The sequence below is a fragment of the Mustelus asterias genome, chromosome 13 (genome assembly GCF_964213995.1).
Source record: "Mustelus asterias chromosome 13, sMusAst1.hap1.1, whole genome shotgun sequence".
Classification (NCBI taxonomy): domain Eukaryota; kingdom Metazoa; phylum Chordata; class Chondrichthyes; order Carcharhiniformes; family Triakidae; genus Mustelus; species Mustelus asterias.
In genome coordinates this window covers 188813-207073 of record NC_135813.1, presented here as the reverse complement: position 1 = coordinate 207073, position 18261 = coordinate 188813, and the positions used below count along the sequence as shown (strand labels likewise).

General features: G+C 48.6%; 1 protein-coding gene across 1 annotated transcript in view; it reads left to right on the top strand.

Moving 5' to 3' along the window:
* Positions 1 to 1455: 1455 nt before the first annotated feature.
* The window catches only part of agpat2 (1-acylglycerol-3-phosphate O-acyltransferase 2 (lysophosphatidic acid acyltransferase, beta)), a 68355-nt gene continuing 51549 nt past the window's right edge, over positions 1456 to 18261 (top strand). The window contains exon 1 of the mRNA XM_078226149.1: positions 1456 to 1901. Coding sequence (XP_078082275.1) covers positions 1726 to 1901 — 176 coding nt within the window. The 5' untranslated portion in view covers positions 1456 to 1725. The remainder of the gene's footprint in view (positions 1902 to 18261) is intronic.

Sequence of the window (18261 nt, the reverse complement as noted above, 5' to 3'; positions counted from 1 at the left end):
TCAAGCAGGGTTTGAAAATCCTGGATTCTTTGAAGTCACTCAGCTTTTCCTGTACTGCCTCAATGGGCATTACCAAATCCACTGGAGAAGACAATACCTTATCCTCAGCCATGTCTTTTCCTCATAAGAAATTATGAACAACCCCAACAATGTCAGGACCAGTAAGTCTGGTGCATTCTAAATTAACCCTATACAAATCAATGAGTGAATAATTTGCATCAATACCCCGAATCAATGCTTAGTTATTCAGCGAATGTTTTGGACAGAATTTCATGTCACCACCACTATTAGTGACTGTGCTGCTTCTGTATCTCAAAGACTAACAATGACATCTGTCCATCACCAGACAAAAGAGGAAACTTCACCTCAAACCGAAAACTTCCATCATTTTCTGCACTCTGACTAAACATATGCAAACCTATCTGCTTGTCATAAGTTTTACTCACTGGGACAGTATTTTTTGGAAGAATACTATGCAACCTTACAAATGCTACATTCTTGTCATTTTAATTTCAAACATTCAGCATACACATGTCCTATTTAATGACAAAGATAACATTTTGGTCCCCTTGAATCAAACCTATTTTCTGGACTGTCTCTCTCACTACAATAAGGCATGCCTGTGTCTTCACCCTATGATCTCTCAAGTTTCTCTGTGAGTTTCCAAAGTGGGCTTGTTATCAATCATCTTATGAGTCAACTCTGAGCTTGTTATCAATCATCTTATGAGTCTGCCGTTCCGAGGCTTCCCTTATTTGATTAACTTTATTCCCTTCCATGTGAGACCCTAGCCCCAAAGAAACACTACTTTTGAATTCTCCACCAACATCACCTCCCTCAGCTATTCAAAGTTCTGACCCACCTTCAGCGACCCACACCACATATTGACAATCATTTCCATTTCCCTGGCAAATTCTACATTAGTCTAGCCTGATTGGAGTTTTAGTGTACCCCGTTTCAATCTGATTCAGTTCAGATCATCCACATTCGAATCTCCAGTTTTGTTAAGATCCCTGTGGAGATTCAAAACCAAAAATAACCAGATTTAATGAATATTTAAATGAAGAAACTATCACCAGGGTTTCAATTTTAGATACACAGTGCTTCAAAGCAGAATTCACTCTCTTTCCTTCAAGCACTTAGCCAATTCTCCATTTGCAACAGCTTCTGTGCCACCTTCCACATAATGGCACATTTCATTTCAGAATCTTCTCCACTCTCTCCAGATGCAAGGGAACATCACCACTTGTAAATTTCCTTCCAGGTTCCTCCTGGGGTGGGGTTCAGAAAGGTTAATCAATACTGGGCGCAGCCAGACTCCCCCCGCACCCAGGGGAAGGCTGGGTGAGCTCAGTGGGAGGCGGTGGGCGCTACATAAATGTAAACATCAGCCTGTCGCCTGGCGGAACCCGCCAATCCGACTCGCGCATGCGCGTTAGCGTCTCCCGGAAGCAACTCCGCGCGGGGAGATTCCGGAAACAGACCGGCGCCAGGACCTGGGAGACACCTGGATCCGCGGAGGCTCCGGGACCGAGAGAGGCCGAGGCTCCGAGAGAGGCCGAGGGATCGGGAGACGCCGAGGGACCGGGAGGCGCCGAGGCTCCGGGAGAGGCCGGGGGACCGGGAGACGCCGAGGGACCGGGAGGCGCCGAGGGACCGGGAGACGCCGAGGCGGCGGCGGGCTCGGTTGACGCTCCCCCCAGGCCGGCCTCCGGGCCTCGGGCCATGGCCCCGCTCTGGCTGCTGCTGGCGGTGCCGCTGCTGGTGCCGCTGCTCTGGCTGCTGAGCCCCGGCTTCCGCTACTACAGCAAGATGGCTTTTTACTACAGCTGGATCATGGCGCTGGCGGTGCCGGTCATCCCGCTCTGCCTGAGGAAAGGCCGCGATGTGGAGAACATGAAGTGAGTGCGGGGGGGTGATTCATCCCTCAATCCCCCCCAACATATACCCCCCCCCCCCCACATCACCACCCCCCCCCCCCACATCACCACCCCCCCCCCCCCCCACATCACCCCCACCCCCCCACATCACCCCCACCCCCCCCACATCACCCCCACCCCCCCCACATCACCCCCACCCCCCCCACATCACCCCCACCCCCCCCACATCACCCCCACCCCCCCCACATCACCCCCACCCCCCCCACATCACCCCCACCCCCCCCACATCACCCCCACCCCCCCCACATCACCCCCACCCCCCCCAACATACACCCCCCCAACATACACCCCCCCAACATACACCCCCCCAACATACACCCCCCCAACATACACCCCCCCAACATACACCCCCCCAACATACACCCCCCCCAACATACACCCCCCCCAACATACACCCCCCCCAACATACACCCCCCCCAACATACACCCCCCCAACATACACCCCCCCAACATACACCCCCCCCAACATACACCACCCCCCCACATCAACCTCCCCCACACACATCACACCCCCCCCCACACACATCACACCCCCCCACATCACCTCACCCCCCTCACATCGCCCCACATCACCCCCACTCCCCCGCGTCGCCCCCACTCCCCCGCGTCGCCCCCACTCCCCCGCGTCGCCCCCACTCCCCCGCGTCGCCCCCACTCCCCCGCGTCGCCCCCACTCCCCCGCGTCGCCCCCACTCCCCCGCGTCGCCCCCACTCCCCCGCGTCGCCCCCACTCCCCCGCGTCGCCCCCACTCCCCCGCGTCGCCCCCACTCCCCCGCGTCGCCCCCACTCCCCCGCGTCGCCCCCACTCCCCCGCGTCGCCCCCACTCCCCCGCGTCGCCCCCACTCCCCCGCGTCGCCCCCACTCCCCCGCGTCGCCCCCACTCCCCCGCGTCGCCCCCACTCCCCCGCGTCGCCCCCACTCCCCCGCGTCGCCCCCACTCCCCCGCGTCGCCCCCACTCCCCCGCGTCGCCCCCACTCCCCCGCGTCGCCCCCGCGTCGCCCCTCCCCCCCCATTCCCCCCCCCCGCATCGCCCCGCCCGCCACCCAGCATCGCCCGCCACCCAGCATCGCCCGCCCCCCCCCCCCCGCATCGCTCCTCCCCGCATCCCCGCCCCCCGCATCGCCACCCCCGCATCGCTCCTCCCCCCGCATCGCTCCTCCCCCCTCATCGCCCGCCCCCGCATCGCCCCCCCCGCATCGCCTCGCGCCCCCGCACCGCCCGCCCGCGCACGACCCCCCATTCCCCATCCCCTCTTTCACAGGGCACGCCTGTGAAAAGCTAGGAAATGACATGTTTGATCATGTAACTTGAACTGTTGTGCAAATTGAACCCGAGTGAGTCATCAACAGTGTCGGGTCAGTATCTGACTGTCGACTACCTTTTACCTGGGCTCTTGTTGTCACTTGTTATCAGTGAGCTGGGTTTGATCTTGACTGTTTGCTGATTTCTGCCGTTCTGCTCTTCCAGTTTTCTGTCCTTATTCAATGGTTACTTGTGTACCAAAGATTTTAAAAATCCCATTGTTATCAACATAAGGAATATAATAAACAGCAGGGAAACGCCACTCATTATACTTCCCATCTCCAAAATATGAAATTGTCCATTTGGGCAGGAATAATACAGAGTGGTCTCACCAGTGCTCTGTACAACTGAAGCATAACCTCCTCCTTTTATATTCATTTTCCCTCACAATTGATAACATTGCGTGAGCTTGCCTAATTACTCACTGGCTCTACATACTAGCCTATTCTGATTTATGCTCTTGGACACCCAGATCCCTCTGAATCGCTGCTCTGTTGTATCTCACCATTTAAGTAAATGTTTATTATTTTTCCTGCCAAAATGGACAGTTGCACATTTTCCCATATTATACTCCATTTGCCAGATCTTTGTCAACTTACCTAACCAATCTATGTCCCTTTGTAGCTTCCTTACGTCCTCTTCACATATTGCTATCTTTGTGTCATCCATTTATGCTGACCATAAGACATAGGAGCTGCAGTATGCCATTCGGCCCATCGAGTCTGCTCTGTCTTTCAATGAGATCATGATTGATCTGGTTTGAGAATCAGAACGTCACTTTCCCGCCTTATCTCCATAACCCATGATTCCCTTACTGATTAAAAATCAGTCTGTCTCTCAGCCTTGAACCAAATGACCCAGTCTATACAGCCCTCTGGTAAAGAATTCTGCAGATTCACTACCCTCTGAGAGAAGAAATTCCTCCTGATCTCTGTCTTAATTGGGCAAACCCCTTACTCGAAGATTATACCCTTTGATCCGAGACTCTTTCACAAGGGGAAACAACCTGTCAGCATCTACCCTATCAAGCTCCCTATGTTCTATGTCTCAATAAGGTTGCCTCATACTATTAAACTCCGCAACTCTTCAAGGGATCTGCTATGCATGCCATATGCCTCCCTCCTTTTGACCAGGGCCTCAATATCCTGAGTCATCCAGGGTTCCCGACTTCTACCAGTCTTGCCCTTCACTCTAAAAGGATTGTGTTTACTCTGGACCCTGGTTAACGCACTTTTGAAAGCCTCCCGTTTACCAGCCGCCTCCTTCCCTGCCAACAGACTCCCCCAATCAACTTTTGAAAGTTCCTGTCTGATACCATCAAAATTGGCCTTGCCCCAATTTAGAACTGTAACTTTTGAGCCAGATCTTTCATTCTCCATAGCTATCTTAAAATTAATGGAATTATGGTCACTGGTCCCAAAGTGATCCCTCGCTAACACTTTTGTCACCTGCCCGTCCTTATTTTCCAAGAGGAGGTCAAGTTTTGCCCCCTCTCTAGTTGGGCCATCCACATACTGAATGAGAAATTCCTCCTGAATACACTCAACAAATTTCTCTCCATCCAATCCTCTAATACTATGGCTGTCCCAGTCAATGTTGGGAAAGGTAAAATCCCCCATTTTTCTTCGAGCTATCTGTAATCTCCTTACATATTTGCTCCTCAATTTCCCACTGATTATTTGGGGGCCTATAGTTCAACCCTATCAAAGTGATTTCCCCCTTCTTATTTTTCATTTCTACCCATATAGACTCAGTGGGCGAACCCTCAGAAATACCCTCCCTCCTTACTGCTGTGATATTATGCTGGCTGCTTTTCCGAGGCAGAGGGAAGTGTAGACGGAGTCAATGAACAGGAGGCTGGTTTAGAACATAGAAAAACTACAGCACAAACAGGCCCTTCGACCCACAAGTTGCGCCGGTCGTGTCCCTACCTACCTAGGCTTATAAATAGACTTACCTATAACCCTCAATCCTATTAAGTCCCATGTACTCATCCAGAAGTCTCTTAAAAGACCTTATTGAGTTTGCCACCACCACCACTGACGGCAGCCGATTCCACTCACCCACCACCCTCTGAGTGAAAAACTTACCCCTGACATCTCCTCTGTACCTACTCCCCAGCACCTTAAACCTGTGTCCTCTCGTAGCAACCATTTCAGCCCTGGGAAAAAGCCTCTGAGAATCCACCCAATCTATACCTCTCAACATCTTATAAACCTCTATCAGGTCACCTCTCATCCTTCGTCTTTCCAAGGAGAAAAGACTGAGCTCCCTCAACCTATCCTCATAAGGCATGCCACCCAATCCAGGCAACATCCTTGTAAATCTCCTCTGCACCCTTTCTATGGCTTCCACATCCTTCCTGTAATGAGGCGACCAGAACTGGGCACAGTACTCCAGGTGGGGTCTGACAAGGGTCTTATAAAGCTGCATCATTATTCCCCCGACTCCTAAACTCAATCCCTCGATTGATGAAGGCCAGCACACCATACGCCTTCTTAACCACCTCCTCCACCTGCGAGGCCGATTTAAGAGTCCTATGGACTCTTCTGATCCTCTACATTGCTAAGAGTCTTACCCCTGATGGTAGCACAGTGGTTAGCACTGCTGCTTCACAGCTCCAGGGACCTGGGTTCGATTCCCAGCTTGGGTCACTGTCTGTGTGGAATTTGCACATTCTCCTTGTGTCTGCGTGGGTTTCCTCCGGGTGCTCCGGTTTCCCCCCACAGTCCAAAGATGTGCGGGTTAGGTTGATTGGCCATGCTAAAAATTGCCCCTTAGTGTCCTGGGATGCATAGATTAGAGGGATTAGTGGGTAAAATATGTAGGGATATGGGGGTAGGGCCTGGGTGGGATTGTGGTCGGTGCAGACTCGATGGGCCAAATGGCCTCTTTCTGTACAGTAGGGTTTCTATGATTTCATCCCATTTGACCTGCCAAAATGGACCACTACACATTTATCCGGGTTGAAGTCCATCTGCCACTTCTCCGCCCAGTCTTGCATCCTATCTATGTCACTCTGCAGCTTCTGACATCCCACCAAACTTTCCACAACACCACCAACCTTCGTGTCGTCAGCAAACCTGCCACCCATCCCTCCACTTCCTCATCCAGGTCATTTATGAAGATGACAAACAGCAAGGGTCCCAGAACAGATCCCTGGGGCACTCCACTGGTGACCAACCTCCATTCAGAAAAAGACCCATCTACAACCACTCTCTGCCTTCTGCAGGCAAGCCAGTTCTGGATCCACAAGGCAACAGCCCCTTGGATCCCATGCCCTCTCACTTTCTCGAGAAGTCTTGCATGGGGGACCTTATCGAATGCCTTGCTGAAGTCCATGTAAACCACATCTACCGCTTTTCCTTCGTCAATGTGTTTAGTCACATTTTCAAAGAACTCCACCAGGCTCTTTGCCTTTGACAAAGCCGTGCTGACTACTTTTGAGCATATTAAACCTCCCTAAATATTCATAAATCCTGTCCCTCAGGATCTTCTCCATCAACTTACCAACCACTGAGGTTAGACTCACCGGTCAGTAATTTCCTGGGCTATCCCTATTCCCTTTCTTGAATATAGGAACCACATCCGCAATCCTCCGGAACCTCTCCCGTCTCCATCGACGACGCAAAGATAATCGCCAGAGGCTCTGCAATTCTTCCCTCGCCTCCCACAGTAACCTGGGGTACATCCCATCCGGTCCTGGCGACTTATCGATCCTGATGCTATTCAAAATTTCCAACACATCCTCTTTCTTAATGACCACAAACTCAATCTTTTCAGTCCGCCGCAATCCTGTAATACAACCACCCAGGTCTCTTTTCACCGTGAATACCGAGGTAAAGTATTCGTTAAGCACCTCTGCTACTTAGAACATAGAACAGTACAGCACAGAACAGGCCCTTCGGCCCACGATGTTGCGCCGAGCTTTGTCTGAAACCCAGATCAAGCTATTTCCTCCCTATCATCCCGAAGTACTCCATGTGCCTATCCAATAGCTTCTTAAATGTTCCTAAAGTTTCTGACTCCACTATCCCTGCAGACAGTCCATTCCACACCCCACCAACTCTGAGTAAAAAACCTACCTCGGACATCCTTCCTATATCTCCCACCATGAACCCTATAGTTATGCCCCCTAGTTACCGCTCCATTCACCCGAGGAAATAGTCTTTGAACGTTCACTCGATCTATCCCCCTCATCATCTTATAAACCTCGATCAAGTCTCCTCTCAACCTCCTCCGCTCCAAAGAGAAAAGCCCAAGTTCCCTCAACCTTTCCTCATAAGACCTACCCTCCAAACCAGGCAACATCCTGGTAAATCTCCTTTGCACTCTTTCCAGTGTCTCCACATCCTTCTTGTAGTGAGGTGACCAGAACTGCACACAATATTCCAAATGTGGTCTCATCAAGGTCTTGTACAGTTGCAGCATAATCCCACGGCTCTTAAACTCAAACCCCCTGTTAATGAACGCCAACACACTATAGGCCTTCTTCACGGCTCTATCCACTTGAGTGGCAACCTTCAGAGATCTATGGACATGAACCCCAAGATCTCTCTGTTCCTCCACATTCTTCAGAACCATACCTTTGACCCTGTAATCCACATTTAAATTAGTCCTACCAAAATGAATCACCTCACATTTATCAGGGTTAAACTCCATTTGCCATTTTTCAGCCCAGCTTTGCATCCTATCTATGTCTCTTTGCAGCCTACAACAGCCCTCCACCTCGTACACTACTCCATCAATCTTGGTGTCATCAGCAAATTTACTGATCCACCCTTCAGCCCCCTCCTCCAAGTCATTTATAAAAATTACAAATAGCAGAGGACCAAGCACTGATCCCTGTGGCACCCCGCTGGTAACCGGTTTCCAGTCTGAAAACTTTCCATCCACCACCACCCTCTGTCTTCTGTTAGATAGCCAGTTACCTATCCAATCGGCCAAACCTTCCTCTATCCCACACATCCTTACTTTCTTCATAAGCCAACCGTGGGGGACTTTATCAAACGCCTTACTAAAATCCATGTATATGGCATCAACTGCACTACCTTCATCTACACACTTCGCTACCTCCTCAAAAAATTCTATCAAATTTGTGAGGCAAGACTTGCCCTTCACAAATCCATGCTGACTATCCCGGATTAAGCTGCATCTTTCTAAATGGTCGTAAATCCTATTCCTAAGGACCTTTTCCATCAACTTACCGACCACCGAAGTAAGGCTAACCGGTCTATAATTACCAGGGTCATTTCTATTCCCTTTCTTAAACAGAGGAACAACATTCGCCACTCTCCAGTCCTCTGGCACCACCCCCGTGGACAGTGAGGACCCAAAGATCAATGCCAAAGGCTCTGCTATCTCATCCCTTGCCTCCCAAAGAATCCTAGGATATATTTCATCAGGCCCAGGGAACTTATCAACTTTCAGTTTATTCAAAATTGCTAGTACATCTTCCCTCCGAACATCTACTTCCTCCAGCCTATCAGCCTGTGACACCCTCTCTTCCTCAAAAACATGGCCCCTCTCCTTGGTGAACATCGAAGAAAAGTATTCATTCATCACCTCTCCTATCTCTTCTGTCTCCATGCACAAATTCCCACTGCTGTCCTTGACCGGCCCCAACCTCACCCTGGTCATTCTTTTATTCCTCACATAAGGTTCTGTACAGACTTTCTCACCTTCACATTTTATAGGTCATAGAACATAGAACAGTACAGCACAGAACAGGCCCTTCGGCCCACGATGTTGTGCCGAGCTTTATCTGAAACCAAGATCAAGCTATCCCACTCCCTATCATCCTGGTGTGCTCCATGTGCCTATCCAATAACCGCTTAAATGTTCCTAAAGTGTCTGACTCCACTATCACTGCAGGCAGTCCATTCCACACCCCAACCACTCTCTGCGTAAAGAACCTACCTCTGATATCCTTCCTATATCTCCGACCACGAACCTTATAGTTATGCCCCGTTGTAATAGCTCCATCCACCCGAGTAAATAGTCTTTGAATGTTCACTCTATCTATCCCCTTCTTCATTTTATAAACCTCTATTAAGTCTCCCCTCAGCCTCCTCCACTCCAGAGAGAACAGCCCTAGCTCCCTCAACCTTTCCTCATAAGACCTACCCTCCAAACCAGGCAGCATCCTGGTAAATCTCCTCTGCACTCTTTCCAGCGCTTCCACATCCTTCTTATAGTGAGGTGACCAGAACTGCACACAATATTCCAAATGTGGTCTCACCAAGGTCCTGTACAGTTGCAGCATAACCCCACGGCTCTTAAACCCCAACCCCCTGTTAATAAAAGCTAACACACTATAGGCCTTCTTCACAGCTCTATCCACTTGAGTGGCAACCTTTAGAGATCTGTGGATATGGACCCCAAGATCTTTCTGTTCCTCCACAGTCTTCAGAACCCTACCTTTGACCCTGTAATCCACATTTAAATTAGTCCTACCAAAATGAATCACCTCACATTTATCAGGGTTAAACTCCATTTGCCATTTTTCAGCCCAGCTTTGCATCCTATCTATGTCTCTTTGCAGCGTACAACAGCCCTCCACCTCATCCACTACTCCACCAATCTTGGTGTCATCAGCAAATTTACTGATCCACCCTTCAGCCCCCTCCTCTAAGTCATTAATAAAAATCACAAAGAGCAGAGGACCAAGCACTGATCCCTGTGGCACTCCGCTAGCAACCTGCCTCCAATCCGAAAATCTTCCATCCACCACCACTTTCTGTCTTCGATCAGACAGCCAGTTACCTATCCAATCGGCCAACTTTCCCTCTATCCCACACCTCCTCACTTTCATCATAAACCGACCATGGGGGTCCTTATCAAACGCCTTACTAAAATCCATGTATATAACATCAACTGCCCTACCTTCATCAACACACTTAGTTACCTCCTTAAAAAATTCAATCAAATTTGTGAGGCACGACTTGCCCTTCACGAATCCGTGCTGACTATCCCGGATTAATCCGCATCTTTCTAAATGGTCGTAAATCCCATCCCTAAGGACCTTTTCCATCAATTTACCAACCACCGAAGTAAGACTAACTGGTCTATAATTACCAGGGTCATTTCTATTCCCTTTCCTATACCTTCACATCTCATCCTTTTACTCTTTGCATATTTATAGAATGCCTTAGGGTTCTCCTTAATCTTACCTGCCAAGTCCTTCTCGTGACCCCTTCTGGCTCTCCTAATTTCCTTCTTAAGTCCCTTCCTACAAACCGTATACTCATCTAGATCCCTATCATCGCCTAGCTCTCTGAACCTTTTGTGCGCTTTCCTTTTCTTTTTGACTAGGTTCAGCACAGCTTTCGTGCACCACGGTTCCCGTAACCTACCAAAACCTCCCTGTCTCATTGGAACGTTGTCATTCAGAACTCTAGACAAACATTCCTTGAAAATCTGCCACCTTACTTCGGTACTTTTCCTCGAGAATACCTCCTTCCAATCAACGCCTCTAATCTCCCGCCTGATTGCTTCATATTTCCCCTTACTCCAGATAAGCACTTTCCTAGCTCGCCTGATCCTATCCCTTTCCAATGCTAGCGTAAAGGAGATAGAGTTATGATCACTATCCCCAAGATGCTCCCCCACTGAGAGATCCGACACCTGTCCAGGCTCATTAGCCAGTACCAGATCGAGTACAGCCTCTCCTCTTGTAGGCTTATCCACATGCTGTGTCAGGAAACCTTCCTGAACACACCTAACAAACTCCTCCCCATCCAACCCCCTTACCCTCGGGATATTCCAATCGATGTTTGGGAAATTGAAGTCTCCCATCACGACAACCCTGTTATTACTACATCTCTCCAGGATCTGTTTCCCTATCTGCTCCGCAACATCCCTGTTACTGTTGGGCGGCCTATAGAAAACACCCAGCAAAGTTATCGACCCCTTCCCGCTCCGAACTTCCACCCACAGAGACTCCGTCGACAATCCCTCCACGGCGTCCACTTTCTCCACAGCTGTGACACTATCCCGGATCAACAGTGCCACTCCTCCACCCCCCCTCCTCCCCCTTGCCTCCCTCTCTGTCCTTTCTGAAACATCTGAAGCCCGGCACCTGAAGTATCCAGTCCTGTCCCTGTCCCCAAGTCTCCGAAATGGCCACCACATCATACTTCCAAGCATCGATCCACACTCTAAGCCATCCACTTTATTCACTACACTCCTGCCGTTAAAATAGACACATCTCAAACCTTTGGTCTGAGCTCTCCCCTTCTCCATCACTCGTCTATTCTCCCTCTTACACTGTCTACAATCCTTCTCTATTTGCGGGCTACCCTCCTTGCTCTCAGTCACCTCATCTCGATTCCCTCCCCCCAACCCTTCTAGTTTAAAGTCTCCCCAGTAGCCTTAGCCAACCTTCCTGCCAGGATATTGGTACCCCTGGTTTGTGTGATGAACTGGGCTACGTTCACAATCCTTTGTAGTTTCTTGCGGTCTTGGTCAGCGTTTTCTGTGGTACATCTGTAAAAATCCGTGCAATTATACAGAGTGCATTTGGATTATTTATTTGGAGTTTGAGCTTACAGAAGAAATTTATTTGAATGATACCAGGAATGAGGGAGGGGTTGCTCTCATGTGACGAGACTGGGGATTGTACTCCTTTGAAGCAGAGGGGATTGGAGGATTTTAGTAAGAGTAAATAGTGAGAAGCTGTTTCCAATGACTGAAAGATCGATAACCATGTATTTTGGTCCCCGGAAGGGTAGGGGGTTTTAGTTAAGTCAGGCAGCATGATCGGTGCAGGCTTGGAGGGCCGAATGGCCTGTTTCTGTGCTTTAATTTTCTTTGTTCATATGGTACAAGTTGATTCATCATTAGGTATGAAGAAATTAGCTATTTAATCTTCATTGTGCTTTTAATTTTGTGCCTCTGTTCTACTGTTAAGGTTTCTTCTAACCTTTCTCTAACTGCTTCATTTATTCTGTTGTGGGATGTGGGTACCACAGACATGGCCAGCATTGTTGCCCATCCCTAATTACTCTTGAACTGAGTGGATTGCTAGGCCATTTCAGAGGAAACTTAATAGCAAACCACATTGCTGTGGGTCTGGAGTCACATGCAAGGCCAACCATGTAAGGATGACCGATTTCCTTCCCGAAAGAACATTAGTGAATCAGATGGGTTTTTACAATGACCAATGATAGTTAATTCCAAATTTTTTGACCCTTTCCAGCTGGTTAGTCATTCTGTTTTCAAGCTGCTAAGTAAAGTATTTTAAGTTTCTTGAAAAAAGGCAAATGCTCTAGAGAGGAGAACCAGTGGACGTGATTTATTTAGATTTCCAAAAGGCCTTTGACAAGGAACAAACAAAGAACAAAGAAAGTTACAGCACAGGAACAGGCCCTTCGGCCCTCCAAGCCTGCACCGACCATGCTGCCTGTCTTAACTAAAACCCCCTACGCTTCTGGGGACCATATCCCTCTATTCCCATCTCATTCATGTATTTGTCAAGACGCCCCTTAAAAGTCACTACCGTATCTGCTTCCACTACCTCCCCCGGCAACGAGTTCCAGGCACCCACTACCAGGTGCCGCATAGGAGACTGTTAAATAAGTTAAGAGCTCATGGTGTTAAGGGTAAGATCCTGGTATGGATAGAGGATTGGCTGACTGGCAGAAGGCAGAGTGTGGGGATAAAGGGGTCTTTTTCAGAATGGCAGACAGTGACTAGTGGTGTGCCTCCGGGATCGGTGCTGGGACCACAACTTTTCACGATATACATTAATGATTTGAAAGAAGGAACTGAAGGCCCTGTTGCTAAGTTTGCAGATGATACAAAGATATATAAGGGGACAGGTAGTATTGAGGAAGCAGGGGGGCTGCAGAAGAACTTGGACAGGTTAGGAGAGAGGGCAAAGAAGTGGCAGATGGAATATAATGTGGAAAAGTGTGAGGTTATGCACTCTGGAAGGAGGAATGGAGGCATAGACTACTTTCTAAACTGGGGACGTGGATTCGATTCCTGGGTTCGATTCCCGGCTTGGGTCATTGTCTGTGCGGAGTCTGTACATTTTCCCCATATCTGTGTGGGTTTCCTCAGGGTGTTCCGGTTTCCTCCCACAATCCAAAGATCTGTGGGTTAGGTGGATTGGCCATGCTAAATTGACCCTAGTGTCAGGGGATTAGCAGGGTAAGTATGTGGGGTTGTGGGGATAGGGCCTGGGTGCGATTGTGGTTGGTGCAGACTCAATGGACCGAATGGCCTCCTCCCGCACTGTAGGGATTCTGTGATTCTTCTATGATCTAAGGAAGAATGTGCTGGCCTTGGAAAGGGTCCAGAGGGGGTTCACAAGAATGATCCCTGGAATGAAGAGCTTGTCATATGAGGAACGGTTGAGGACTCTGGGTCTCTACTGGTTGGAGTTTAGAAGGATGAGGGGGATCTTATTGAAACTTACAGGATACTGCGAGGCCTGGAGTGAGTGGACATGGAGAGGATGTTTCCACTAGAAGGAAAAAAAACTAGAACCAGAGGGCACAACCTCGGGCTAAAGGAACGATCTTTCAAAACCGAGATGAGGAGGAATTTCTTCAGTCAGAGAGTAGTGAATCTGTGGAACTCTGCCGCAGAAGGCTGTGGAGGCCAGGTCATTGAGTGTCCTTAAGGCAGAGATAGATAGTTCTTGATTAATAAGGGGTTCAGGGGTTATGGGGAAAAGGCAGGAGAATGGGGATGAGAAAAGTATCACTCAATTGAATGGCGGAGCAGACTCGATGGGCTGAGTGGCCTAATTCTGCTCCTATGTCTTATGGAGAGGCAAATCCAGCAGATATTTGTCCCATCCTGGGATCAAATGTAGGGAATGGCAATGAAAGGTCACTACCCTCCTTTTATACATTTTTCTTTATTTTAATTAAAACTACCTGCAAGCTGGTGTCTTGTTTTAATTGGGCTTGCTTTTTTATGCTTGAATATGTTGACTGTGTTACCAATATCACTTGCAGCCATCAGGTACTGCTAATGCTTTAAAAAATATTGTGTTAGGGCAGCAAGGTGGCACAGTGGTTAGCACTGCTGCCTCACAGTTCCAGTGACCCAGGTTCAATTCCGGTCTTAGGTCACTGTCTGTGTGGAGTTTGCACGTTCTCCCCATGTGAGTGTGGGTTTCCTCCGGGTGCTCCAGTTTCCTCCCACACTCCAAAGATGTGCAAGTTAGGTTGATTGGCCATTATCCTTAGTATCCTGGGATGTGTGGGTTTGAGGGATTAGCGGGGTAATTGTGTGGGGTTGTGGGGATAGGGCCTGGGGTGGGATTGTTGTTGGTGCAGACTCGAATGGCCTCCTTCTGCACTGTAGGGATTCTATGGTTAGTTAACTAAGTGTACACACCTCTAACAAGCTCATAAGAAAGAACAGGAATAGGCCAAATGGGCCTTTATTGCAAAGAGGTTGGAGTTTAAAAATAGGGAGGTTTTGTTGCAATTGTACTAGGTGTTGCTGAGACCTGGAATACTGCGCACAGTTTTGGCCCCCTTACCTAAAAAACGATATAGTAACATTGGAGGCAGTTCAAAGGTGATTCACCAGCTAATTCCTGGGATGAGAGGGTTGTAATATCAAGAGAGACTATCAAGCCTCTGGCATGTTGGAACAATGTAGGTAAGGGAAGTCGGCAAGTCAGATCCGTAACTTCGAGATAAGGATTGGCTCTAAGGGCTGGTGGCGAAGATAGGGATCTAGATGAGTATACGGCTTGTAGGAAGGGACTAAAGAAGGAAGTTAGGAGAGCCAGAAGGGGTCACGAGAAGGCCTTGGCAGGTAGGATTAAGGAAAACCCTAAGGCGTTCTATAAATATGTGAAGAGTAAAAGGATGAGACGTGAAGGAATAGGGCCTATAAAAGGTGAAGGTGGGAAAATCAGTACGGGACTAGTAGAAATGGCAGAGGTACTTAATGAGTATTTTGCCTCGGTTTTCACAAGGTCATCTATGTGTAGATCCACAAGAAATGAGTGAGATCCTAAATGAATATTTCTCATCAGTATTTACTATTGAGAAAGGCTTGGATGTTAGGGAACTTGGGGAATTAAATAGTGATGTCTGGAGGAGTATTACAGAGGAGGTGGTGCTGGAAGTCTTAAAACGCATCAAGGGAGATAAAACCCCGGGACCTGTTGAAGTGTATCCTGGGGCATTGTGGGAGGCTGCGCTGCTCTAGACATCAGAGGAGGCAGTTTAGCGGGCTGCCCACTGGGTGCCATGGCCTCTGTGCACATCTGGAGCCAGGACTTCCGGTGTCGTCAGCTCTGTGCCAATTTCTGGCCCGGAGCTGATTTAAATATTAAAATTGTAATTTGCATCCAATTAGCGGGCCCAGGACTGAATACATCCATGTCCCCTTGAGAAGGTAAAGATGATTGAAATCCACAATTCTGTTTGGTGGTTTGGAAACACCTTGAGGACAGTCTTTAAACTCAGTCCTTGGGTGGGATTTTCCGTTCCTTCCTGCTGGCAGGATATTCCAGTCCTACCAAAGTTGACAGAAGGTGGCTGCCTCCTCTGCTCATATCCCGTGGCGATGGAGCAGGCAAGCCACCAAAACGCCATAGACATCAGCACGAATGGACGATCCCACCAGTGGCTAATGGAAAGCTGCCTCCTGTGGAAAAGATTGAAAGGGTGCAGAGGAGATTTACAAGGATGTTGCCTGGATTGAGTGGCATGCCTTATGAGGATAGGCTGAGGGAGCTCGGTCTTTTCTCCTTGGAGTGACATAGGATGAGAGGAGACCTGATAGAGGTATATAAGATGTTGAGAGGCATAGATCGGGTGGACTCTCGGAGGCTTTTTCCCAGGGTGGAAATGGCTGCTACGAGAGGACACAGGTTTAAGGTGCTGGGGGGTAGGTACAGGGGAAATGTTAGGGGGAAGTTTTTCACACAGAGGGTGGTGGGCAAGTGGAATCGGCTGCCAACAGTGGTGGTGGAGGCAAACTCAATAGGGTCTTTTAAGAGACTCCTGGATGAGTACATGGGACTTAATAGGATGGAGGGTTATAGGTAGGCCTAAAAGGTGGGGATATGTTCGGCACAACTTGTGGGGCCGAAGGGCCTGTTTTGTGCTGTAGTTTTCTATGTTTCTAATTAGTCTGGGTCTGTATTCCTTGGAGTTCAGAAGAGAGAGAGTTGACTTTATTCATATAAGATCTTCGGAGGGCTTAACAGCGTAACAGCCATGATTGTATGGAATCGTGGGGCAGGCTTGAATGTCTTGGTAGCCTACTCCTATTTCTTGCGTTACATAGAAACTAAAAGCAGGAGTAGGCCATCCGGCCCTTCAAGTCTGCTCCACCATTCATTTTGATTATGGCTGATCATCAAATTCAATATCCTGATTCCCCCTCCCCCCATATCCCTTTAGCCCCTAGCACTATATCTAATTTCTTCTTGAAATCCATACATTCATCACCCTCTGGGTGAAAAAATTTCTCCTCATCTCAGTTCTAAAAGGTTTACCCTTAGCCTCAAGCTATGAACCCTAGTTCTGGACTCGCCCACCATTGGGAACATTCTTTCTGAATCTCCCCTGATGGAATTTAATAAATTTCTGAGAACCCCTCTCTCACTTCTAAACTCCTGTGACTATAATCCTAACCAACTTAGTCTCTCCTTATATGACAGACCTGCATCTTAGGAATCAGCCTCGTAAACCTTTGCTGCACTCCCTCTATAGCAAGGGCATCCTTCCTCAGATAAAGACACCAAAACTGCACACAATACTCCACACGTGGCTTCACCAACGCCCTATACAATTGCAGCAAAGCATCCCTATCCCTATACCATTTGCCTCCTTCACTGCCTGCTGTACCTGCACGCTTATTTTCAGCGACTGATGCATGAGGGCATCAAGGTCTCGCTGAGTATCCACCTCTCTCAATTTACACCCATTCAAGTAATCTGTCTTCCAATTATTGCTACCAAAGTGGATAACATCACATTTATCCACATTATACTGCATTTGCCATGCAGATGCCCATACACTGAGCCTGTCCAAATCACACGGAAGCATCTCTGCATCCTCCTCACAGCTCACCCACCCAACTTTGTATCATATGCAAATTTGGAGATAATATATTCAATTCCTTCTTCCAAATCATTGATATATAATGTGAACAATTGGGGTCCTAGCACAGATCCCTGCGGAACCCTACTTATCACTGATTGCCAATCAGAAAAAGACCTATTTATGCCAACTCTTTGCTTCCTATCTGCTAACCAGCTTTCTGTCCATCTCAAGACATTACTGCAATCCCATGTGCTTCAACTTTACATAGTCTGTTATGATGTGGAGTTGCCAGCGTTGGACTCGGGTAGGCACAGTAAGTAGTCTCACAACACCAGGTTAAAGTCCAACAGGTTTATTTGGTAGCACGAGCTTTCGGAGCGTTGCCCCTTCATCAGGTGAATGAAGAGTTCAGTTCACAAACAGGGCATATATAGACACAAACTCAATTACAAGATAATGGTTGGAATGCGAGTCTTAACAGGTAATCAAGTCTTTATAGATGCAGACAATGTGAGTGGAGAGAGGGTTAAGCACAGGTTAAAGAGATGTGAATTGTCTCCAGCAACGAAAGTTAATGAGATTTTGCAAACCCAGGCAAGTCGTGGGGGTTACAGATAGTGTGACGAACCCAAGATCTTGGTTGAGGCCGTCCTCATGTGTGCGGAACTTGGCTATCAGTTTCTGCTCAGCGATTCTGTGTTGTCGTGTGTCGTGAAGGCCGTCTTGGAGAACGCATACCTGAAGATCAGAGGCTGAATGCTTTTGACTGCTGAAGTGTTCCTCGACAGGAAGGGAACACTCCTGCCTGGTGATTGTTGAGCGGTGTCCATTCATCTGTTGTCCTAGCGTCTGCATGGTCTCCCCAATGTACCATGCCTCGGGACATCCTTTCCTGCAGCGTATCAGGTAGACGATGTTGGCTGAGTCACAAGAGTATGTACCGTGTACCTGGTGGATGGTGTTCTCACGTGAGATGATGGCATCCG